This window comes from Nothoprocta perdicaria, unplaced genomic scaffold (assembly GCF_003342845.1).
Source record: "Nothoprocta perdicaria isolate Ctin4 unplaced genomic scaffold, notPer1 scaffold_6, whole genome shotgun sequence".
Taxonomy (NCBI): Eukaryota; Metazoa; Chordata; class Aves; order Tinamiformes; family Tinamidae; genus Nothoprocta; species Nothoprocta perdicaria.
This window is the reverse complement of record NW_020455865.1, coordinates 8,630,401-8,656,609: the sequence shown is the minus strand read 5'-3', so window position 1 is coordinate 8,656,609 and position 26,209 is coordinate 8,630,401. Positions and strand designations below refer to the sequence as shown.

The 26,209-nt window shown below is 41.6% G+C and overlaps 1 protein-coding gene across 1 annotated transcript; it reads right to left on the bottom strand.

The window, feature by feature from the left end:
• Window positions 1-95: 95 nt before the first annotated feature.
• On the bottom strand, window positions 96-26,113 carry ANKMY1 (ankyrin repeat and MYND domain containing 1). Its single transcript, XM_026049626.1, has 16 exons — window positions 25,828-26,113; window positions 24,896-25,064; window positions 21,490-21,636; window positions 19,856-20,292; window positions 18,896-19,112; window positions 17,853-18,017; window positions 16,826-16,896; window positions 14,105-14,276; window positions 13,478-13,618; window positions 9,867-9,974; window positions 8,254-8,385; window positions 7,340-7,453; window positions 6,249-6,414; window positions 5,392-5,458; window positions 4,178-4,332; window positions 96-169 (listed from the first exon to the last, which is right to left on the bottom strand). Exons 3-16 carry the CDS (start codon window positions 21,628-21,630, stop codon window positions 96-98), a joined length of 2,160 nt encoding a protein of 719 aa, XP_025905411.1. The 5' UTR covers window positions 21,631-21,636; window positions 24,896-25,064; window positions 25,828-26,113.
• Between the last annotated feature and the right edge of the window lie 96 nt (window positions 26,114-26,209).

The following is a 26,209-nucleotide window of genomic DNA, read 5'->3' as shown; positions in this document are numbered from 1 at the left end:
ATAACTAGGTACTGAACGCCAGGATCCATTCATTTCTCCTTAAGTTATTTCCCTTCACCAGCATCATCAGGGAAAAGAAACCTACCCCCATGACCTCACTCTTCAACTCCCAGAGTCTTGTAGTCACTCTTGGTACGGTCAAAGACTCCTGGCAGGATCATCATTATGCCTGTGGATGGTCCAAAGCAGGTAATAGTCCAAGGATTGGACAAACCTCAGCAGCCTCTCCACAGTAACATGAGTCTGAGCCCCAGGAAGCAGTGCACCTCCCTACCTAGCAAGTCATTATTGCAGATGGGTCCCCTAAGCCCCACAGAAGGGAATATATGTAAGGAAGTTTAATTATGGGACATACCGTTTTAAAAATATATATTCATTGTATTAAACTAAATGTGGCGTTTGCTATATTTTTAATAGTAAAGGCACTTATTTCGTAACTAACTTGTATTTCCCCGTTTGCCAGATTCTTTTCAATGATTCTAGTAGAATTACCTGTCCTTTAACTCGTATGTAGCATCTTGAAAAGACTTTGGCTTTAGTTTCTCAAAACTTGTCAAATTATGGCATTTTTAATCTTACTAGAGTGGAATACAAGACAGAAAGGATACAATTCTATGAAAATTTTGCCCATGCAATAATAGGTGTGATGTCAAATGAGTTAGTCATCCTTCCTGTGATGCTGTCTTCCACCCTTCCTAACTTTACTTTTTCTTCTATTTCGCCTTCCATCTTCTCTTCTTTTTTCCCCTTTTTTGCCAATGGCGTCCTTCTTGCAGGCTGCACGGCTTACATCCTGGGGTGCTTGGCCTTTACTCTTCTCTGCAAAATAAACCACCATATTTGTGTAGGTGACCTTTGGTTTCTTAGGAACAATAAACTAGATACAGGCACAAGACTTAAAATGATACTGTTGTGGCCAATTCTATGAAGTGCAAACAATCAAACAATTTCAAAACTAGCAGACAAAAAACCTATTTCATAGACAGCAGTGACTGTCTACTTACCTACCTATAACTTCCTAAACAGCATTGACCACATACAGGAGTGTTCTTGATACTTGTTTCTTCTTGAAAACATATTTAAGAGTGTCTCAGTACTGTGGTTAAAGCTGACCATTAGTTACTTCAGCCCTTAATTAACCATTGAAAGTTTTTCTCATAGGGTATAAAATAAATGCTGATGACATTGTCATAAAGTCAAAAGGAAGATGAAGGGGAGGAGAGGGGAGGAGAGAAAAGGACTGAAAAAGTAGACTAATGGGAAGTTCGGAGGTTCTCAAAGTAACGGATTGAATTATACACACTGATCTGAACTGTGGAATTTCTAATCATTTTCAATGAAGGACAACCACAGGAGAAGGAAAAGAAAGAAAACAACCTCCACATCCTTCCCTAAAAATCCCTGGCACCTTAAAATTAAACAGGATTGAAAGAAAGACACTGGTTAAAAATAAAAGTTGGTTTATTACCAAGGAAAATCCTGATATATGAACGCACTCACACTTGTTTCATGAATTCTGAAAAATGTTTCCTATCTGTACAACTGACTTTATACTGAAAAACAAACTTAAATTGTACATTACATAACAGTGCCCTGATGCGTCAGTAACAGAGGTTCTGTACTGCTCCACTGAGTGCAACCCAACAGGCATATACATAGCTTCAGGAGGATGACACAACTTCACTTGAAAATCATTGCAAAAACTTAACAGAGCTTTGGGACAGATAACAAACCAAAAATACCAAGAATATTGTAAATGTCATCCCCATACCAAATGAAATATGTTAAGTGGACTTCTCTCAAGCTCAGACTGTCTTGGTCATGGATACAGATATTGGGTCATCTTTAGCAAGACTAAACAACATGTAAAGACATTTTGAAATACACAGTCGACAATATACTATGAACAATTAAAAGGTATTATACACTTATAGAGAAATATATGCATTACTATAAGAAAGCTGCTGAACAGCTGAATATATAAGGAAGCTTTATTTAATTGTGGAGGTGAGGAATTATATATTTACCAAAAAAAATGTAGTTGGAGAATACTTTATACAGGTCAGAAATGTACATATTTTTAATATTTATGTATTAATGAGGTAAAAATAAGAATCTAATCTTTATAAACTTTGACTATCCTGCGAGCTTTCAGGTCACTTTCTTCTCAAACAAACAAGCCTGCAGCATTTCAGATCTCCGTTGTTAGTACTGCTTAGCTGGAATGACTTGACCAGCCTCCTATCCGTTCACACTTCACACGCAACCTGTTTGAAATGGGCCCATCCTTTCTGTCTCCATCCATTTATACAGCCTTCCTGTATGTTTTCCTGTATTTACGTTCCCCTATATATTCAATTTCTTTCTGGTCCCTGCATTGTGTATCATTCTAGTCTACATCCCGTCATTACCATCTATTCATAACTATTTCACATAATTTCTTTCTATTCCTAGCTATTCCTTACCCTACCCACTTCTCTTCTGCATCTATTTCCTGCAATTCTCCATTATACCATCTGTTCCTCATCATTTCTACTCCCAAATTGCCCCAATCATTCCCACCTAGCCCTGTTATTCTTTATTTCCCATGATTTCTTACTGTTCTCACGTATTCTCCATTTTAGCCTACTATTCCATCTGTAGCAAGAATGTGCATTTTGGGCTGTATGGTTATCATTCCCCAGTGAACTTTTAGTTGTTGTTTTGGTGCATCCCTTGCAGCCAATGAGGTCCCTGTTTCTCAGAACTGATCACCACAGGGTTTGGTAGGGTCACCAAATGAGAACGATAAGGAGACCCGGTCATCACAAACCTGCTAGGGGTGTGTGGGAGATGATCACATAGAGCTACAAACAAAAAGACAGAAGAAAAGCTTGGGGAGTATGACTTGATCTGACTTTGAGGACACTTGTAGTGGAGATTCCTTTTGTTCTGGAGATTCCTGTTGTTCCTGCACAGATGGGCCATCCTGCCCGGGGATCTATTTTATTTTTCTTTTGCTGTGATCCTATGTAATATATAAGGTCCAACAAAGGCTTCTAGCTCCAGCTTCATGTTTCCTTGCGCAACGCTTATGTTCCATGTCATTTTCTACTACTCTGCCAGTTTTTTGCATTTCCTTCCATTCTCCATCAGTCCAGTCATTTACCAGCCCCTCTCTATCATTTCTGAATATTCCCCATCATTTCCCATTATTCCCAAATGCCGGCCAGCATTTTTTTTCTATTCTCACCTATTCAACACCATTCCCTACCACCTATATCATTCCCATTTTTTCTACACAGAGAGCAACCATTTCTTTCTATTCCCTTCTGTTCCTGTCATTCCTTCTTGGGATCCCTCATTTCTTTATAGTTAATGTCAACCACTGTACATAATGCGATCCCCACCTCTCCCCAGCCAGTTGTTCTATCAGAGAAGGCTACCAGTTTGGCTAAGCATGATTTGTCCCTTGTGAATTCATGCCGAGTACTCCTGACTGTCTTCTTATCCTTTATGTGCTTGGAGATAGTGTCCAGGAGAAGCTGCTCCAACAAAACAGTCCAAACAGTCCATCATAAATCTTTTTTTTAGAACAAAAGTTTTCCATACTTTTAAATATTTTTTCTTCAATATTCTTTTTGGTTTGATTTGATTTGTTTTGTTTAAACCCAGGTCAGGAACTAGGACTCTAGCAAACAGGGAGAGCTTTGAAGAGGAAGATACGGATGAAAGCTGTTAACAGTCACAATTTAGCACTACAAGGCTGCAGTTTACAAGAACCACAATAGGCTGCTGTCAATGATTCAATACATAAAGATCAGGAAACTCAGATTCCTAATACACAGAGAGAGGCAAAGTTTGTACTGAAAGCCCAATTCCTCCAAGCTTGTTAGATGTAGCTGTATTTTGGTTCCTCACCCTGGAAATTGGTATATTAATGATTGACAAATATCAGTCTTCAGGAGTGTGTTTCTTCTGAAGGATTTTTCTCCCTGGAAGCTGATTGCAATGACACAGAAGCAGCTCTCTTAATGCTGATGGCTTTACAGACACAGCTATTCAAGTGAAAAAATGAATATTTTTGTTTAAATGCGTAACCAAAGCACTTGTTACTGAGCCATTAAAAGGAAGATATTTGAGGTCATAAAATATGCACAAACAATTGTAACTACATACTAATGACCATCAGACTTACCCAGCAATCCCAAGCACTCCCGCCTGTGCCGCTCCTTCCAGGATTTCCTTCTGCAAGCTTCACTGCAAGTGAAGATATCATGGCAATGAATGCAAGGAGACAGCTGAACACCAACAGAACGTCCACACTGATAGCAGTATTTAAAAAATGGTAACCTAGAACAAAGGCAATTGTAAAAGAAAGCAAAATATTGTTTGTTTAGAGTTTTTTCTTAGTCTGACAGCATGTCTGTTCATCATAGTAACTTTAAATCAAAATGGCTCACAATATAGAAATATAAATGTCATAATATTCCAGGATAAGAAAACAGGAGACCCTGTAACTTATCTCAGAGTATGTGGGAACCAGAGTATGTTTCTAGGGAAGCAGCTCCTAGAAAAGTCAAGCGTCCCAGAGAGGAACATGCCCAAACCCACATCCACATCCTGGTGCACCGGCTGCTTTATTCTGCTCGAAACGGCTGGCCCTGGAGATGTTCAGTTTCCAACATGCAGGCAGGCCAGGCAATGCGCAGCAGAAATAAAGCCAAGCAGCCAGCCTTAAAAGAACAGAGCCTACTAGAATATTGCGGAGGCAAATGGGGATGCAGCTATGTCACCACAACACAGCAATTACTCTAAAGCTGGAAGATACAACAAAAAGATGACTTCCTTAATATGGACTGAGATAAATTGTTCTGAGCTTGTGAAATTTGAACATATCATCAAGTTCAAGAGTATGCGAGTGCCTTGAAGTAGAAGAAATGGTTGACAAAACAGTCTCCTTTAGCTAAGTATTTCCTCTGTTACTCAAACTGCTCTTAATGCTACAATTCCAAGATTAATGTCCAACTCTGGAAGCCATTCCTGATGTATAGACCAGAAATGCAAGCTACAAAACTTGCATGTGTCCATTTCTTAGTATTTGTAAGCTATCTTCAGCCATTGATATGATGAATTAGCTTAGAATACCAAGATATGCCGCTTATTACAAGAAAACTTAATATTATTCAGACACCTCTGGCAGAGTGTCAAGCTGAAAAGGAGTAATGTAATCAGAACAGAGAAAGAGATGTTTGCAGCTGAGAGGACTGGAAAAAGGAACGACAATTAGACAAGAACAATTAAAACAGGAGAAACAATAGTAGGGTGACATTAGGCCTGGGGAGGAAGTAACAGAATATAATATTTTTGGCTAAGAACAGACAACACTTGCATGCAGTATCTTTTACCCACCTCACTTCTTCCACGTGATGACTCCCCCATTTCTTCTTTGAAGCAGATGTACGAATATTTGAATCTACTGCATCAACATAAGGAAAAGGGGGAAAAATCAATATTCCTACTTAGGACTTAAGAATTAGAATACAAGCCACAAAACACTTTTCCTTAAAACTGCCTGGTCACAGAACAGTTGTTGACCAACTGGACAAACATACTAGATAGGATAATGTGTATCAGACAAACTAAAACATTGTCCTTCTTGAAAGTAAGATGGAAAATGTAAGACATAATGGCTGCTTTATACTCTTCATTTGTGTTTTTTTCACAGTAAATAGAAAAAAAACATTTTTAAGATTATAGTGGTATGGGGAGAGCTAGACTTTAAGGCTTTCTTCACCCATGTATTTGAGCAGTAATCAGAAAGTTAGTCAAATCACCTAAATTTAGATATTTATTGACACTGTTCTAATAGTAGTAGAATATTAATATTGGGAATGCTAGGAAAAGACCTGGGAGCAAGCTGTCATAGGGAATGGACAATGCTAGTTGTCTACAGTCACCTCGGAATGCATATGAGTATTTGTATTAAGTGCAAAGCAATTCAAAGTCATTCCATAACACATGGTAATGATACTGCATTAGGTGATGTACAGGATACATTACCTGTACCTCACTGGACAGGCACTAAGCTTATACTCAACATTTCTTTCACAGTAACTTGTTCTTTTTATATTAGTGAAACTCCTACATCTCCTCACTGCATAGGTAGGTCTGGTTTTGAGAAAGTCATCCTTTCAGGCAACACTGCAACTAATAAGAGTAAATTCTCTCTCCACACCAGACAGTGCCACCGTGAAGCTTAAACTAACATTTCTTGGATCTTCTCAGCTCTTCTTGGTTCCATTCTTTCTCTTTCAGGATGACGCGCTCACGGAGCCTCCCAGTAATGTGTTCTATCAGTGAATGCCGTTTTTGAAATATCTCCCGCTCAGATGCTGTCAGTACATGATATGGTGTGTTAGCAATTCTCCTGTCCTGCAACACATCAGAAGTTAATACGCAAAAAGCAGGGAGAACACAAATCTAACACGTAAGTGTTTTGGACTTTAAGCCAAACAATCTAAAAGCACAATATCATCCCGGCTTAATCCTGGCACAGGAAATTTCCACATTAAATATTCTAGTTATTCCAATTATTTGTTCATCGAGTGTTCAGCAAGTTAACAGAAAATTTTTCTTCAACGGGGAAGCTTCTCCCCTCCTCTCCCAGCAGCTCTGGGAACACAGGAAATCTTCCTGAAACGGGAAAGGCTGCTAGAGGGCACTATTAGATCACTATTAAGTTTCTCCAGTTCCCAATCTGCTTTATTAAGGTAGTGAAGGCAAGGAGCTTACTAGAGGGTACAAAAACCTAAGGCACACCAGAGCAAGGCAGGAAAGAAGGAAAGAAGATACCTGGAGTATGCTGACAAGTATGGCTTGGGATTACAACTACTGATTTTTTAATTTTGTTTCCTATTGGAAGATAATTGTGATTGTACATCGAAGAATAACAATTTAACTATCTACATGAAAAAAATGGAGTGGGATGCAGAAAACGACATTAGCTCCAAGTAGGCTGCTCTGTCAGTGAGAGGTAGTGATGGATCACACCCTCACAGGGTTGTTTGAGCAATGAGCTCTACCCCAGGTACCATTCTGCACGTTCTCAAGTAGCTTGAAGATGGATGATCAAGGTGCCCAAGAGTCACCATTACTTCATAATTGTCCTCACAGGCAAAACTACTAGAGGTAATCAGTTTCGCAGCAAATGAAATGAGTCTCAAAGCCAATTAAGGGAAAAGCAAACTTTGAATGAACGCTTCTGAGGAAAGGCTCAGGATAAATCCTAAGAACAGGCTGTTTGTTCTAATGACTGCAAAGAACACAGTGTCTTCAATGATGGGATCTGAAGTCATACCTGATAATATTCAAAATAGGCATAGTCGACAGCTGTTCCAACTGCTTTTTGCCGTCCTTCCCTAAGAGTAACTGGTGCAAGGATATCTGCACCAGCTTCAAGCAACATATCAACCTACAAAAAAAAAAAAAGGAAGCAAAATATTAGGCGTCCAGCTTTCTAACTAAATTGTGTCCATGCCACAGAGAGAGATCAGAGCTTAACTTCTATCTGTGTGGCTATTTTGTGCACCAAATTGTGCATTTCTTCTGCCGCTGAGCAGTCAGTACTGACAAATCCAAATGTGTTTTGTAAGTAAAACGTTCTTGGAGGCAGTTGATGTTTGTTTCTGGATATCTCATAATATAATCTTGCAGCAACAGATGAGGCACGGAAAACTAGTGAAGTGGGGGCAGAACAGAACCCATCTGGGGAAACCACCTCCCCTCCCAGTGCACCTTAACCACAACATTGCTTCCCTCCTTTCTCAATGTGATCGCTCAGTGCTCTGTGGCATGAGGAAAACCCTCCCATTTTTGCAAGGTCAAATGCTTCTGCTGACCTTCTCATAGGTGAGAAAGGGCACTTTGTCAACTACTTTACAGAGCAAATTCAAAGGCATCTTTCTTTCAGTGGATGTCAGCTGTGTTTACAGGTAACAGTCAGATCTGACAGGGCCAGGGGCATGACTAAAGTCTGGATCTGCTTTAAATGCAGCTGTTCCTCTTTCACACAAAGTAGTTGTTAGAATTTACTCAAACATGAATACAAATTTCCTTACAAAACTCTGTTTCTTAGGAGAGAAACAAATGGCATTTGGAAGAGACACTAATTTTTCTGGAAAAATAAAACCAGCTTGTCCATTAAAGGGAAATCAAAAGCACTGCTTTTCCTGTTGTTAAAATAAAAACAAATAATCACAAAAGTTCTCTCACCAAGGCAATCCTCTGAGCTTTTGTTCTCTTGTGCTCGTATCTGGTACTGATAGCTGTACAGAGGGCACTTCTTACAGTTCCACTTAATGGCAGATTCGGATCAGACCCATGTTTGAGGAGTTCAACCACTGCCTGACAACATAACAGACAGTTGCTGGAGAGGCATTTTTGATAGTTCCAGTGATAACCCACCCAGAATAAGAAGCTATATGGTAGAATATATTGGATATGGAACTTGCCATTCAAAGGGAAATCCTGAAATGTCATCGTTTCTAAACACATAAATGAGAGATTTAGTAAACTCTTTTTCTCAGAAAAATTCCTAAATTGTATTTTAAAAGAAACAAAGACAAAATAAGTGAAAAAGTCTGATTCAGACATTTGATATAGAATCTATTTTCTATTGTATATGTTTGCATCCATTTCTACTGTATCTACATTCACAGTCCATCCTCTAGCACCCTATTATATTGTATCCAGTTCTATATTTATACATGATTGATAAATTTGTACTGAAGTAAATATAGTTAAAAAGTATCAGATTACAATAGCTCTTTTCTATTATAATCTATTATTAATCCTACTACACAGGATAAAGCCTGCAATGACAGAACAAAAGGTAAAATTTTGATTTCATCAGAAACACTGACAGAGGCTTCCCCTTGCTTTGTTCAGATCTGCATTTCCAAGACAACAATTGACTGAACTATTAGTCTGCCTTTATATGGGAAAGAGCAACCAGAGAAATAGAAATCAGACTCCAACCTTCCTCCTATGAGCTCATTACGTGAACCACTGGGCAGTCATGCTTGCTCCCTTCCGCTTGTTCTTCCCATGGCCTTGTGCTGGATGGCTGCCTGCAGAATGGCTCCTTTCAGTGCACACTCTGCATGCAACTCTTACTCAACCCCACTGTCCTCTTCTTATTTCTACAAAGACAACCAGGAGTCTGGGACTCTATGTCCAGAGAAGCAGAGTGCTGCAGACAAACCACTTTGCAACCACTGCATGTTTTGCTCATACACTTCTTCTCACAGCATGCAGGCTGCTGCAGACCCACTCTTATGGGCCTTCTCTGAGCAGAACGAACATTTTCTGCTCAGGGAAGGTAGGTGCTTTCTTCACATTATTGAACTCTACAGTGTGAACTCCTCATCTGTGGAGTGCTAAGCCATTATGCACAGATCCTTTCCAAATCTGATCACTGATCTTTCCTTAAAAAAGTATACTCTTCTCCCCAATAACTACTTCTTTTTTCCACCTAAAATCCAGAAGCAAAATGTTTTAACACTTGACTAGGATGATTTGAGTGGTGAGATAGTCTGTAAGAGAACTGCATGGTCTTGTGATTCATAAAAACAGATACTGTTCTCTGAATGCTATACCCTTCTGCATCTTAACCAAGTATTTGTGCCTATCACTCTCATCCTACAGGGCTCCTCTAGTTCAGCTCATGTAACATCCACAGGTTTCAAAGAAAAGCAAATGTGGTACTTTCACTGGGAATGAATTATGACAAGCATCACTAGCTGTTCAAGTTTGGTTCTCATCAGAGAAGGCAGACACAAACGGAGAAGTACAACACACATAAAGAGGAACTCAAAGATGCTCACCAAATCATTCCCGCTGGCGATTGCTAAGGAAAGTGGTGAATGGCCACTCCACAGTGTATTTGGATTTGCCTTATGCATCAGAAGGAGGTGGATAACATCTCTGGCATGCTGTGTAGGAAGGTGCAGAAAAAGATAGAAATAGATCACGACAACATTTAATTTTTCATATGTATGTAATTATAATGAACAAAATGAGCAGCATAAAATACATTCAAAAGTTTCATCTAAGCTACAATCGTAATAAGCAAAAACGTATTTCCATTTTATCCTGGCTAAGAATGCCAAGCATAATAGTGTTGTACTTCCTTATCAGATTATTGAATGACATAACCCCTGTTGTCAAAGGGTACATAAAAGCTTGCTTCTGAAGAACTACACCTCTCAAAAAAGCTCTCCTTCCTCCACATGCACGTCTCCTAAATCTGCTAGAAGAATATTACTATCGTAGAAACTTAAATGCTCAAAGATAAGCACATAAGAAAACTCAGATTATCCAGCTTCAAACTGGACTCATAGACAGTAAAACTTAATGGCCAAGTCACTAACGGAAACTTAAGCAAAAGAATTCCCTGTGTTAAAGAGAATTCAAAAGACTTAAGAAATATTTTTTATTCAAGTGCTAATAGATTTTTAATTAGTACAACACTTGTAATTCAAACAGAAAGGAGTTCATCCCTGAGATTCAGTCATCTACTTGCAGAAAGATGAAATGTATTAGTTCCCCAGATATATCATTTGAGAATTTTAGCCTGTAACTCCTCTCTTGGAGCAGAACCTCAAGTGCCATGCTCTTACCTCACAGTTATCCTCTCTTTCACATGCGATATGCAATGCACTCCTTCCACCTTCTTCTGGAACAGGACCACTGTAAGAGGAGAAGTACGCTTCTGGTGGTCCTGTTTCATTCTTCAGGTGCACAGTGACACCACGGGGCACTTTGGCTTCTTTAGTTTGAGGCAAAGGAATCTGCATGAAATTATGTGCATATTTGTAACATAGTTTAGAGACAAGCCAAAGAAAATAAACTGTTTGATCACTTATAGATCTGGATCTCAATATTGGGCAAGACTTGTTCAGTCCCACCAAAGCAATGGTCACCTCTTTTCTAATTCTTTCTTTGCATTCTGATTCCAAATACCTAAGTCAACTTCAGCACTGCACATGAATCACTATAGAAACCTAGGGAAGGCAAATTTTACAGATAGAATTTAATAACTTCTACTGGCACAAATGATACAGTGAGGTGTGGGAGGAAAACAGTAGGCTATCAGGCAGAAAAGGTCTTCCTTGAGTTAAGTTCATTCAGATGTCATTCATTTATTATGCATAAGTCCAGGCTTACCAGATCAATATAAAAAAAAAAAAATTTAAAAAAGTAATTTGGCCAACATGGCTTCTGAGCATATTGTAATTGCATACTATCAGCAAACAGGTACCAAGTCATCCTGAATGCTATTAAAAGAGAAAGTACTGAAATACAAACTGAAGAACACACCTGAACTTCCCTGGACTGCGAAACGACATCACCTTAGCCATTGTCACGTCAACACAAATCTCATCCTTCTTATTACACAAGCTAACTCATTTTTCAAGTGAATTGGACCTGACTGGATGACAGGCAATGACATTGCAAAGTCATTATATTTGCAATGTCAATTATCTTTGAAAAGCCATGGCAACCATTTGAAGTTCCTGAGGAATGGAAGAAAGTAAATGTCACTCCTATATTCAGGAAGGATAAGAAGGTGGATCTGCAAAATAGTATCAGCCTCATTTCAATTCCCAATAAGGTCATTAAGCACATTCTCTAGGAATCCATTTCCAAAAATATTAAGGACAATAAAGTGAATCAGTTTGGAGTCATCACTTTGGATTTACAAAGGGGAAATCATACCTGAACAACTCGATATCCTTCTCCAAGAAGATGAGCAATCTGGTGAAACATGGGAGAACTGTGGATGTTGTTTACCTTGACTCTAGTAAGGGTTTCAACAACTGCCTCCCATAGTGTGCTCACAGACAAGCTGATGAAATACAGCTTGCTTAAATGGACAGTGAGGTGGCCTAAAAACTGGCTGAACTACCAGATTTAAAGAATTTGATCAGTAGCATGATGTTTACCAGAAGGCAAGTACCAGAAGTACAGCGAGGGTGTACCTACAGGGGTCAATATGGGGACAATCCTGTTTAGCACTGTTATTAATTCACCTGGAAGTGACAGAGTGCACCCTCAGCAGGTTTGTTTTTCCCTGGGGAAGACTAACCATGTGCCTATGCAGTCAGGGGGCTGACTGAAAAACATCTCTGTGGAAAAGGACCTGGGGCTTCCTGGTGGACAAGTGGAACATGCTCCAGCAATGTTCCTTTGCAGGCAAACAGTATCACGGGCAGCAGTCAGAAGGAGTGTTTCCAGCAGGAAGAGGGAGATGATCCTTCCCCTCTGCTCTGTTCTGGTGAGGCCACCTGGAGTGCTGTGGCCACTTCTGGGCTCCTCGGTACAGGACAGACATGGAGCTACTGGAGCAAGTTCCACACAGGATCACAGAGAGAGTTAAAGGACTGGAACATCTCCTGTGTTAGGAGAGGCTGACAGATCTGGGATTGCTTAGCCTTGAGAAGAGAAGGCTCAGGCGGATCTTATCAATGTGTTTAAATACCTGATGGGAATAAGAAAACAAGATGGAGCCTTATTCTTCTCAGTGCTGCCCAGGAATAGGACAAGAAACAATGGGAAGGAACTGAAAGGCAGGAAACTCCACTTAAAGAGAATAACAAAAAGAAAAGTTTTCCTATGAAGGTGATCAAACACTGGAAGAGGTTGTCTAGAGAGATTGTAGACTCTCATTTCTAGGAAATGCTCAAAGCGCAACTGGACAAGGTCCTGAGCAAGTTGCTGTCATTGATCCTCCTTTGATCAGGCAATCTTCAGAGGTCCTTTACAATCTCTCAATTGTTTCATAATTCTGTGGAGTGATACAAGTACTATACCATGAAGGAATTCCTCAGGTAATAAATGCCACAAAGAGCACTTTTGCTCATATAGTTCGAAGGTAGAAATTTTTCATTAAAAAAATGGCAACGCTAACCAAAAAATTCTATGCTCCCAAAAGAGCATATTGCAGAGCTATCTTTCTGGAATGCTGGGGGCACAGGGAATGCTGCAGGAATCCAGCAGAGAGAGTCCATGTTCAGGGAAAACACAACAAAACAAAACCAAACCAAGCAGGTAGGCTCCATGGAGATGAAATCAGCAGGTCCTGTGTGTATTGCTTTCTGACATGGTCCTAGCTTCACTTATGTCATTATACCTTCAGACACTGGTACTAGACTAGCCACAAGAGATTTTAATTTCTGCCTTACATGAGACATGCCATTATGTTTTCTGTGGCATGGAAACACAACGATGTGTTTATTGTAACACAATAATAAAGACCATGAGTGACTTTTTTTAACTTACTTTCTCCTTTTACTTTTTCTTTTTGAACTTCCTTTTAAAGGAACATGGTTATTCCAATAGGATACAAAGATTTCAGGGAAATCCAGCAGGTTGGAAGCTCATCTACCTGCTGATGTATTATGCTGCAAGAAGGTGAGCTCACAAAGTAACATACCTGGTCTGGACCATATGCCTCATTTCCATCTTCTGCTCTTGCATCAAGATCTGGAGCAGAATGCAGGAGGTACCGGGTTATCTGGACCCCTTCCTCCCCAGGAAGAGATACAGCTATGTGCAGAGGTGTTAAACCACCTAACTGAAAAAAAAAGAAAAGAAAAAAAAAACATAGCAATAAGACTCCTCTTTATCGTAGCAAACTAAACACACTACTATTTTCAGAAGAATAATCCAAGCTTCCTCTTCCCACATACTCTGTTCCATTTTCAGCCGGTACAAACCTATAAATTGAGTTATGGGACAATGGAATGCTCAACATCCCAGATACTCAACCTACCAAAATCACAACAGTCATTACCAACTTGAGGAGCAGCTCCGTAAGCATTCCCCAGTCACTCACAGGCTTGGCAACAAGGAATGAGGAAATGAAAGAAAATGAGGAAAGAAAACTCAGAGAGTAGCTTGAGTTCTTTCTATAAAAAAAAGTTCTTTGAACGGGATAATTAGTTTAAAGATCACTTTTGTTCATTTTAACTCCGATTCCTACTTGCAGGACATTTCACAGTAGGATGCTGCAGCACTCATCTAGAATCCTACACCATTATCTATTATAATACAATAAAACCTTGGATGGAAGTCGCACGTCACTCCTGGCTCCCCTTTCTAAGAGGAGTTTCACTGCTTCTGCATCTGCAGCTTTAACAGCAAAGAAGAGAAGGGGTGCTGGTATCCTGCACGCATTGGGATCAGCACCTCGTCGAAGCAGCAGCTGGATTGTTGCCCATCTCTTGTGCTGTCTAAAGTTGACGTGGAAAATATCAGAAACACTTATTAGCATCTTATGAAAGTAAAATATGGTGAACTAAGATGATTCCCCTTTCTAAACATTAAAAATATCATTTGGCAGAGCCAAGAATTAATTCTTCCAAGCAGTATTTGCCATGCTGCAACTAGGCAACAGTATTATTACCTGAAGAGGATATTTCATCCCTTCAGACTAAAGAGGCAGCACTCAAAAGCAGTCCCTTTCAGTTGCAAGGAAATAGATAAGCCGAGTAAGGTTCCCTGCATCTCCACTATTCATTTATGTGTCACTTCTAAACACTTAATCTGAGACTTGTTTATTATCATAGAATCATAGAATGCCCAAGGTTGGAAGGGACCTCAGAGGTCATCGAGTCCAACCCCCCTGCTCACGCAGGGTCACCTAGAGCACGTGGCACAGGGCTGCATTCAAGCGGGTTTTAAAAATCTCCAAAGAAGGAGACTCCACAACCTCTCTGGGCAGCCTGTTCCAGTGCTTTGTCACCCTCACAGTGAAGAAATGCTTCCTTAAGTTCCTGTGGAACTTCCGACGCTTCAGTTTGAAGCCATTTCCTCTAGTCCTATCACTGCCCACCACTGAAAAGAGGCCGGCTCCCTCCTCCTCACTGCCTCCCTTGAGGTATTTATACACGCTGATCAGGTCCCCCCTCAGCCTCCTCTTCTCCAGGCTGAGCAGGCCCAGCTCCCTCAGCCTTTGCTCACAGGGCAGATGTTCCAGGCCTCTGATCATCCTGGTAGCCCTGCGCTGGACTCTCTCCAGCAGCTCCACATCCCTCTTGTACTGGGGAGCCCAGAACTGGACGCAGCACTCCAGATGTGGCCTCACCGGGGCTGTGTAGAGGGGGACGATCCCCTCCCTCGACCTGCTGGAGACGCTCTTCTTAATGCACCCCAGGATCCCGTTGGCCTTCTTGGCCACCAGGGCACACTGCTGCCTCATGGTCAACTTGTCATCCACCATGACACCCAGGTCCCTCTCTGTGGGGCTGCTCTCCAGCAGGTCCACGCCTAATCCGTACTGGTGTCCAGGGTTATTCCTCCCCAAGGAGGACCCTGCACTTGCCCCTGTTGAACCTCATGAGGTTTCTCTCCGCCCAGTCCTCCAGTCTGTCCAAGTCCCTCTGGACAGCAGCACAGCCCTCAGGGCTATCAGCTACTCCACCCAGCTTGGTATCGTCAGCAAACTTGCTGAGGGAGCACTCCAGCCCTTCATCCAGGTCGTTAATGAATAAGTTGAACAGGATTGGACCGAGAACTGACCCCTGGGGGACACCACTAAGTACAGGCCTCCAGCTGGACTCCGCACCATTGACAACCACTCTCTGCACCCTGCCATCGAGCCAATTCCTAATCCACCTCCCCGTCCACTCAACTATCCCACACCTCCGGAGCTTGCCCAGGAGGATGCTGTGAGGGACAGTGTCAAAAGCCTTGCTCAATCTATTGATAGAATAGATTGACTCCTAGTTCCTGTCATCTAAGACTGGCTGCAGGATTCTTTCTGCTGTCATAATCCAATCATCCATCCCTAGAAGATACAGATATTCTTTCAGTGTTTCCCTTACAAAACCTGGAACGAGAGCTATGCTGGACTAGCTAGGCATTTCAGCAGGCTAACGGGCAATTCCATTTGCATTTCCATGAAGGCAAAATAGACAGGCACACTTCTGGGAAAAAAAAAAAAAAAAAAAAAAAAAAAAATCTAGCACATCAAAAGAAAGGCAATCTTTGAAAATCACCCAGAAGCTCTACCACATAATGGTCGGGGCAGAGCCTCCTCCTCTTATCTCAAATGGCATCAACTCATTTTTACTCACAAGCCCTGCATTCAGTGCATTTTTATATTCCAATGAAAAACATGCAAAACGCTTAGACAAGAAGCTAGGAAGCTAGGAACGTGGCAAGATGTGCCACAGAAGTCCAAAGGGCAAGAAGGCCATAGGAAATTGTGACGGTTAGAGAATTTTAAGATATTCAAGTCACCTGTGCTGGCGTAAAACCCCACAAAAGAAAATATCATCTTTAGGGACTGCACTGCAAAACAGAAAGCAAGACATGGCCTTTGCAGGGATCCATGAAAGCAAAGCCAAAAGACTACATTTGAAATCATGGTGCTAAACAGACACCTATAGAAGATGACCAGCAAGGTCAAATGTAGTCAAGACTTCAAGGGAACATATTCTTATCTTTCCTAACACACTGTAGGTGTCCATAGCAGCCTGTGACAAGCTGCAAAGTATGCAATTAAGAAATCTTGTCCTATTCAAACATGAAGTCCTTGGTTTGAACTACACTTTGCTTTTTCATATTCTGCCAAACTGATTTATGACAGAGCATTTAAACCACTGGCTTCCACTGATACGAACACAAGATTTTTCTAGTTAAACAAAAATCTGATTAGCTTTTCCTGCAGTAGCTGTATCCTTCAATGTATCAATTAGTGAAATACTAATTGATGCTTTCTTTGTTCAAGGGATCTATGAGACTTGTCTCCGATTCATAGGGAATAAGTGAGACTTACTCTAAGATTATGCCTTCAGACATATCCAGACAACCAGAATTCGTTGTTTCTGCTGGTTCTGATTGTTCGTTCTACTTGAGAATTAAAAAGATAAAAGAAATCAGTTAGAAAAATGAAAATAAGTGAGTTAGCATCCATCAGTCATCAGAGCAATAACAATCAAAACGGTAATATTAGAAAAGATAACAATAAAATTTGGTTAATAATAGATAGGGATATCATTCAGAAGTAGTTTGTAACTATATTTTTAATACACCAAACAAATGAACATTTTTTGCTCAATTTCTATTGCGAGTAAAGTATGTTTTAAGGTGTTACCATTTCAAGTATTCACCATCTAGCTTAAAAGAAAAATGCCTCTGAAAGAAAACAAGGTTCTTACAGAGTCTCTGCAATAGTCATTAACTTGCATGAGAATGTAGAGCTAGGACCTAGATCAGTGCTTCCTGATCTTCTAGGTTCATATTCAACTCAGAGGAAAAGAGAAAGCGCTGCGTAGTTTATATTCTTAAAAAATACGTTATCATGCTCTTTCACATGACAGTTTAAAGCAGGTGCTTCTTGTTTCAGCAGGAGGAATTCTAGAGTCATGAGTCTTCTTTTGTAAACACCTCCTTGGTGTCAAGAGAGTCCTCTGAGAGTTGAATTGCTTCTTGCTTGTCCCTTCAGCTATGACAGCAGGACTCGGTACTAACAGCACAACCATCTAAATCTTCTTGTCCTGATGTATGTTTTTGGAATTCCTACCAATTGCCCACTGCATCTTCACTGTCAAACTAACGCAGCCTGCTGTCTCTGCCAGAGAGATAACCCAGTGCCTTAGTTCAATGGAAGAATAAGTTTGTTACGGACGGGAGGTGGTAGTTTGAAGTAGGTAGTTTTAGTATTGAGAGCAGAGACTACTGCGTCCTCTGAGTGAGAGATGCACAAAAGTTTGGGCTTTTTCCTAGTGAGTCACCACAGTTAAGTCTATTCTAAGAAGGAAACATATCATGATTCCAACATTTTAGATTAGAAATAAACCAACCTCATATCTTTGCAAGTTCCTCTCAGCAATATTACCCTTGAAAGACTCTGCTGGATAATACAGAATAAAGCACATAGAGAGAGCAGATAATCCTTCATCACTGCACTTGTTCACATCGGCTCCACTATCGAGAAGAAGATTGACAATATCATTGTGGGAACTAACCTGCAAAGCGGAAAATGCTTCAGAATGTTATCTTATTTTGTAAACATCTTATACTGCACTGTTATCTTATACATATACATACTTGCAGTTTTCTAAGTGGAAAGAATACACAATGTAGTTTGAAAGCAGTGAAAGCCAACACTGTTAAGCTTATTTAAGTTTATATCCACCACAAAATGCAGAAGATTTTTCAAGATTCTTGAAATTGAAAGGTTTCAACCAATCAAGATGGATTTCTTCAAATTTTCAAGAACATCCCTTCCCTTGCCCTTGTTTATAATAATTTCTATGAGATTTCCTGGGAATTCAATGAGCATTCACATATATAAAATGACTAGAAGCGGCTGAGATGGAGGCTGTAGAGGAAATATAGTGCCCTAAATTATTATCTAATTTTTGCCAAACTTTTACAATGGATGTCATGTGTTCAGGCAGCTGAAAAGGAGCAAAGAAAAGGAAAAAGGAGAGATCATCTTCCCCTACAGCAAGCCATATGTGCACCATATCTAACCAGCACTTCTTTTCAGCAAAAATGAACTAAATCTGTCTGAATGTGATGGACAAGAAAGAAAACAGCAAGGGCAGGATCATAAGTGGAAATAAAACTTGACAGTTGAAACATTCTTTAATTTTACTAAGGTGCTTTTTTGTAGATTATTATTATATTTAATATATATAGTATAATGTATGATTATACATATATTTAATTATTATATTTATTGGCATTACAGACATTTCTCATGCCACACATGCTCTTTTGCTGTTCATCAAACATTTCCTTCACACTTGCTATGTAATGGAACAAAAGCAAATCTAATCCCCCCCACTGCACCAGGAATTTCTCAGCATATGGTAGAGAGTGATTCTCAGAGCCTTACAGCAGCAGCAGCAAGTGCCGTGTATCCATGTTTGTCTGCTATGTCTGGATGCGCAAGCTCATCCCGCAGGATTTTATAGACCCCGTCAAAGTCTCCCTTTGCTGCCTTCTGAATTAATTTCTCTGAAGCAAGCTCCTTGGGACCCGGAGGCCCGTAACTATCGCGGACTCCACTGAGAATGAGGTTAACATCTGAAGCAAACTCCGCTTCACAGCACCTAGCAAGGAGAAAACGGCACTGAGACACTTAAGCAGCTCGCTACTCTTAAGCCACTAATGCAAGTGAAGAAAAAACACATCAAGAACAAAACATGTTGCTGGGTAAGATGGGAAAATATGTACAGCTATTATTTTAAGAACTCTTTCAGATAGTATAATTTTGCTTAAATTACAGGCAGAAAAGCAAACTGGTCAAGGGGCTCCCAATACCTAAAAGATTAGAAAACAAACTGTAAAATTGCCAAGCATTTCTGAAAACAGAAGATATAGCATGCATAATCTTATCTGTTTACTATTAGATTTATATCCCTAGCTTAACTATGACTATAAAGTACACACATGGCTTGTGTTTCCAGCAACAAGATGAATCAAAAATACTCTGCCTGCCCAAAGAACATCTCCACGTACAAGCTTCAAGCTACATACGAAGTTAAGGGTCAGTGGTCAATTACAGGTAGCTGCAGACTTGCTGCAGCACGATTTTTACAGAAGAATAAGAGTTAAGACAACCACAGAAACATATCATCGGTATCATAAATTGTTTTTTTTTTTTTTCATTTAAAAAAATAACCACATTGGTAGTTGGTCATCTGAAGTGCATAAAAAGCACTTGGGGAGAGCAGCTTTTATCATGCAATTTATATTTGAAATATAGGGATCACTTATGATCTCTATATGAGATGAGAAATATGAGATCACTTATAAAAATACATACATTAAAAAAAAAATCACCATCAGCTACCTGTGTTTATAAACATGCATCTGCATTCTGACAAGTAAGGGGGTTATATTTGCAACAGGCCAAAGCTCTTCCTCAGGCAGCTTTGAGGTATTCTGAAAATATGAAGCATCACACTCTTTCAGAAAGGTGCAAGTCAAAGTCAGATGATCTGTGTTGTGGGAGTAGGCAAAGACCCCTTCAGGCAAAATATTCTTGTCATCAAAAGGAAGGCGCTTATAGCTACGGAGAAATGGGTCCTCGTCAACAGAAAGATACTCTCTTTGAGAACTTGCATCAACATATCTGAAGTGTTCCGGATAATCCAAGAGAGAAAAATAACCAGGTACTTCAGTGCACAGTTTAATTAGATGATCTCTGAGCCACAAGCCAACATCTTGACAGCCATCCGGATAGCTCTCGATTCCCGGTCCAAATCGCTCATCAGATTTGTACAGCCCCTTAAGATACAAGTATACTCGTTACTATCAAGCAGAGACCAAACAAGTCATACAGTTAAAGCCTGGTTACTATTTAAACTGTTCTGCCCGAGTCTTATCTGTCCATTTCTTATGGACAGAGCAATAACTGCTGAAGCCATTCTGTCCTACAAGGCCTTCATAGTCACTTTGATCCATCTAATGACAAACACATTAACTCTTCTAGTACAAGTACAGTGGGAGGCCCTAAATTTAACTCCACTGCAATGTTTTATTTAGCTGAAGTTTTATATAGATTTTATTGACAAATGAGAATTGTGTTTTATATAATTTTGTGTCCAGCTTTGCATTCATTAACCACACAGTTTCTGTTTAGACCAGGATAGCAATGTTTTCCAGATCAGAGGAAACTCCTCTGACACACAACTGCATAGACGCGGAGTATGGGAAGGGGAGCCCCATTCCCAACTATTTCTTTTCTTTTCTTAACGTGATAATTAACTTCTGGATACCATGGTAATTAGCTTCAGGACAACCTTGCAAGTATGACAGGTGATGAGGATTATTATTATTACTATATCAGATTATATATGATCTATTCAAATTTCCTGTTGCAGACACCCAAGGATCAGTACAATGGGAAGGTTGCCCTACGCTGGGCACCTTTCAGATGCACCTTCTTCTTTGAAAACCTATAAATTTATAAAAAAAACTATAAACTTTTAGAAAACAAGTTTTCTAGCTTCTACTAAACTCACAAGTACTGGAAATTGTACAAAAGAGACAGTTAGCTATCTCAAAACTTCAGAATGCCCTTTGTCTCCACAGTTTTCTCTCAAATGCAGTATTTTTCAGTTTCATACTCCTAGCTTCACAATATGTCTCTTGAGAGTACTGACTGGCAAATCAGCTCTTCATCCATCAAGATCTATACATTAGAAACTGGAAAACGAAGTTCTTTCAGGTGTCAGAGTTTTAGTTCTAGACAGATGGTATCATTGTATCTAAGCAAAAGTTTTGTACAGCAGAAGTTGAGTAGTTTGAAGAGAGTGATCTAGCTTATTGAAGACTGAGGCATAAAGCTTTTGTGCTAAACAACCCAAAACTAATGGAGTTGCCTGAAAAAAAAAGAAGAAAAAAAAACCCTCAAATTTTCCTGTCGTCATGCTGACTTTGAAAAGCAAGGAAATCTCAGTAATAGATCATTTTTCCAGTTACCTGAAATTTTCTGCCATCCGTCCATTCCAGAGTTCCATAGCCTTCTATATGCCCAAGATAAAATGCTCCAGTGAATTTTGAACCATCAGGCCAGCAGCAAATACCTTTGCCATGGCAATGGGCTCTGTAGAACTCTCCCATGTATCTCTGTGATCCACCACAAAGAGAAAGGACAGTAAGAATGAAACTCTTCTGAGGGCAGCAATAAGTAAATTTTTAATTGCCTCCTTGATGCAGCACAAACAGCACGCCAGAAACTGAGGATGCTACTGTTATCTACTTAAGAAAGACCAGGCAAAATCTCAACTCTATTGTAGTCACTTCAAAACTCTGCCAAGATTTCTCCCATTGCCACACCAGCTCTTCCACCTGGCAGCAATCATGATAGAAGATCCTACTATTTTAGTAAATGTGTCTCAGTGCTCATGTTTTTGATATGTTGCCAAATCATACAAGCAAAGCCAATATCTACCAAAGTGTTCAACACCTTTTACAAATACCTGTATTCCAATACACATTCAGCTGGGAAATTTTTCATCAAAAGAGGGAAATCAGTATAGCTGCGAATGCAGATTTTGTCAAAAAGCAAACATCAAAAACCATAAGAACCTAGTAAAACAATATGAAAAACCCCTAGCTACCTAGCCACATGCTTACAAACCTTTCTTTTTTTCATTACAGAAGGAAAGAGCCTGCACAGAGAATATTCCTACTTCCAAATGACAAAATTCTGCTTTGAGAAAGAGCTATTAGTCAAATAAATCCCCAACCCTTACCTTCTGACAAATTCCACTCAGCCCCAAATCTAACCATAACCTAAAGATAACCTAACCATAAACACACAACCTTAAAGTACAATAAAATCAGACTGCAGAGTAGTCAGCATAGTTTGATAGTAAAGTTACATAAAATTTTCTATTAAAAAATTATATATATTTAAATAATATTATCTACCTAATGGTATCAAGGTGACAGACACTAAGTCAAAAAATAGACCATAATCCCTTCTCTCTTAAGCAAAAAATTCCTTAGCTATCACTCATTTGATTGATTTGATTGAAATCCAATCAATTGTGATTAATTTTGGCCACAAATATTTCAAGGTATTTATTATTTTTAAGCAGAAAGAGATGCAGAAATTTGGGAGATGCTTTGTAGTGTTAGACAACATCTTGCAATTGAAGAAAAGTGCTGCTTAAATCAAAACCTTAATTCCTTAAATGTTAAATGCATTTATGTATCTTCAGGGTGTCTCTCCAAATTAAATCTGCTACATATCTTAATCAATCATATAGGTTATCTTCATTAAAAGTGTAACAGAAGGGAGAGGGTGAACCCTGTTGAGAACAAAGTTCTCCTGGTATTCTGTAGTATAAACGTTGAATATTTTTAGTTTAAAAAAAAAAAATTGCTATTTAAGTTCCCTAAGGCCTAGTGACAGGATGTGCCACGGAGAGCATTTTGAGGTCAGCAGTTCATATTCAGTCCAGCTACTACTCTCTATAAAATGAGCTACCACCAAGAAATCCTCACCAAGGGCAAGGGGCTCTTACAGCTTCTGCCTCATGTATGGTAGGGTTTTGCTTACAATTGCACGGTTTGCCCCCTGAAGCCAGCAGTGAGGAACAACGCTGAGTTCTTCACATTGCCAAAATTAAGGTTGTGTTGCTCCACTAGATTAAAGAGTGATTCTCTGCCAATTTTAAGTCTTCCCATCTGTGTAATGGCTTAACAACTCATGTGCAGAAAAATAGATAACCACTATGCAGACAACTGATCCCTAACGGATACGCGAAAATTTTGTTTCCCTGACAGTCAAAACTATAACTCAATAACCCCACCTGGTACAAAGCAAAAAACACCACCAGGGAACCTGAAATATTCATCATTCCTCAGAGTATTCCAACCATCTAAGGAAGACACACAGTTAAGAGGTTACATTTTTTTGAAGAAAAGGAAGCAAACAAAGCAAAAAGGGGCCAATCTCACGCGCTTGCAAGCCTCCTGCTACCAACACAGGTTGTGGGAGCTAGTCTGTGGGCAAAGCTGCAGAGCCTCACTGCTTGGGCTTGGCCACGTTCAGCACCCACAGCCGAAACGGAGAGCAGTCGTGGGCTCGTGGGAGCTTTCCTCCTGCTCATCCCGCTCGAGGGCAGCGGCACCTACACGTCGCAGCCATGGGCTCTGCCACGCACGTCAGAGCCGCACTAAGCGCTGTACAAACAGCCCAAAGCGCCCAGCTTGCCCCAAACACGGGGGCAGAGGAGAGATGCAAGCCTAGGACAAACCCGCACTGCAGAGGCTGATCCCCCGTGCACCTCGCTGGCGGCCAGCGCCACCGCCTCCTCCTCGCTGCCACCCTCGGAAACCCTCCCGGCCATGGCCGCAGCCGCCACGGGCTCCACCATGGCGGCAGCTGCCCCGGGCAGCTCGGGCAGCTTCATGGCGGCAGCCGCCACGGGCTCCACCATGGCGGCAGCTGCCACGGGCGGCTCGGGCAGCTCCATGGCGGCAGCCGCCACGGGCTCCACCATGGCGGCAGCTGCCACGGGTGGCTCGGGCAGCTCCATGGCGGCAGCTGCCCCAGGTGGCTCGGGCAGCTCCATGGCGGCAGCTGCCCCGGCCAGCTCAGGCAGCTCCATGGCGGCAGCTGCCCCGGCCAGCTCAGGCAGCTCCATGGCGGCAGCCGCCACGGCCAGCTCAGGCAGCTCCATGGCGGCAGCCGCCACAGGCTCCTCCATGGCCGCAGAGGCCCCGGGCAGCTCCATGGCGGCAGCCGCCCCGGGCGGCTCGGGCAGCTCGAGGTGGCAGCGGGTGGCGGGTTGGGGAGGCGGATCCACAAGGGCTGTGCTCCGGACACCGGCGTTGCTGCGGAGACAGCGTCCAGGCAGCGCACAGAGGCCCCGGAGCGCCGCAATGGAGGCCTGAAGAGAAAAGGCGCCTGGTCCTCACCCACCACCTGTGGGTACCGAAGCTCCCCGACTCCCATGGGCACCTGTCCACCCTCCCCGTCACGGCAGCACTGAGGATCAGTGTCTGGGAATGGCGTCCTTCACATGCTCTGCATCGGGCCACCCCTTATCTCCTGCAGGGGAAACATGAAAGGAAGCCTGAGCACGACGCAGCGCAGCAGAGAGGAAGCACAGGGTGCCGCGGGTGAGGTAGAAGACCCCATTGTTGGCGTGTGGCAGGGAGCTCCTGGAGCACCCTGTCCCTTGAGAGACAGCGTGGGAGCGGTGGGGCCCATCGGCCTCAGCCCCCTCGGGTGCGCGCAGCCCTGCGCCGCGCTCAGCTGCCCTCGAGCGCAGGGGTGCCATGCCACCGGGGCCGCTGCTCAAGCAGCTGATGGGCTCCGTGCTTGCCCAGGGATAACAGCAAGCCCAGAGCTTCGTCCTTGCTTTCTTACCTCCTAAAGAGTAGGATGGCCTTTCCAGTCAAGCCATGGTGGTTCCAAGCTGAGATCTGGATGGAAAGTGAAATTCCTCTGCATCCTGTGATCTGTTGCAGAGATCCATGAGAGGAAACTGCATCCTCTTCAGCATGAGTCACACCACTGCAAAGCAGGCAAAGGCTCCCTGTGCAGATACAAGCACAGAGGGTGCCCCAATCCTGATGGTTGACCACATGCACCATGACTGATCAAGCACAGGCACAGAGGATTGGCACTGACTCCAGTGAGATCAGATGAGCTCTCCACACCACATAGTCACAAAAGCCAACAAATCTAATATGAACAAGCATCTGCTCTTGGTTTTATCATTCTGTGCTCACTGTCTCCCTGCCAGTGTCAGACAGGGTCCCTGCACATTACAGCCATCATCCCCGATCTGTCTGTAAGGGACAACATCCAGAGTAGTCAGCCTGGCACTGTGATGTACCATGCTGTCCCTTCTCATCAATTTATCCCCATATCAGTGGCTTCAAAATGACTCAGAAGATTGTTAAATACTTCTGGTGGCACAGACCTGAAGCCTCCACAGCAGAAATCCTCTGGACTAGGCATTGACAGGTCCAAGGCATATGTGCTAAAAGCATCACTCTACAGTGGTGATCTTGTGCCTTGATCCAAGATGCTGTTGAGCAGTAACCATCACTATTGTACCCCCACATACCCCTGGGAGGTCAGATGCTTGTGCACTATGGCACTTCGGCATAAAATAAAGCAGCAGATGAAAACTACCTTTTTAATTTTTTTTTTTAAATCAGCATCACAGACCTCCTTCCTGTGTTCATTCCAACCTACTTTCTCTTCTGTTCAGCTCTGATCCAAGGACTCTGTGGATGCCCAAATCATCACACTGTGGAGAGTGCAAAAACAGCGCTGTGCAGTATACTTACAGGTCATGCTTCTGCATCGGCTGCATCCTGCTTCCACGAACACCATGCTGGGGAGACACAGCAGGTCACCCTCCTAGCATGGCAAGACTGTCAGTCCTCTGTCTCTAAGTTCTGCCTGAAGACTCTTTCTAGGGATGAACTCATCAGTACTCCTATGTGAAAACACCCAAAAGTTTCAAGGAACTGAACTTCAGAAGGAAAGATATCTTTGCTCATAACACAATGTAAGAGTCTAAGAAAATTTGGCTTCAGCACCTCCACATGATTTGTGTTTGGATACAGCAGACCCAGTGGTCTATAATCTTCTGCCAAAATGAGCGCAGGGTCTTCCAATCGTCTGAGGATTCTTGTGAGTGGGTTGCACCTGAAGAGCAATTAATGC

What these genes read in the sequence shown, in the direction of transcription:
- ANKMY1 (XM_026049626.1), bottom strand. Translation starts at nt 21,630, where the DNA reads ATGGGAGAGTTCTACAGAGCCCATTGCCATGGCAAAGGTATTTGCTGC. An exon ending in CGGATGGCAGAAAATTTCAG is followed by an intron (nt 20,293 to 21,489) that starts GTAACTGGAAAA and finishes TTGTATCTTAAG; the next exon opens with GGGCTGTACAAATCTGATGA. An exon ending in CATCACGTGGAAGAAGTGAG is followed by an intron (nt 4,333 to 5,391) that starts GTGGGTAAAAGA and finishes CCTTTGTTCTAG; the next exon opens with GTTACCATTTTTTAAATACT.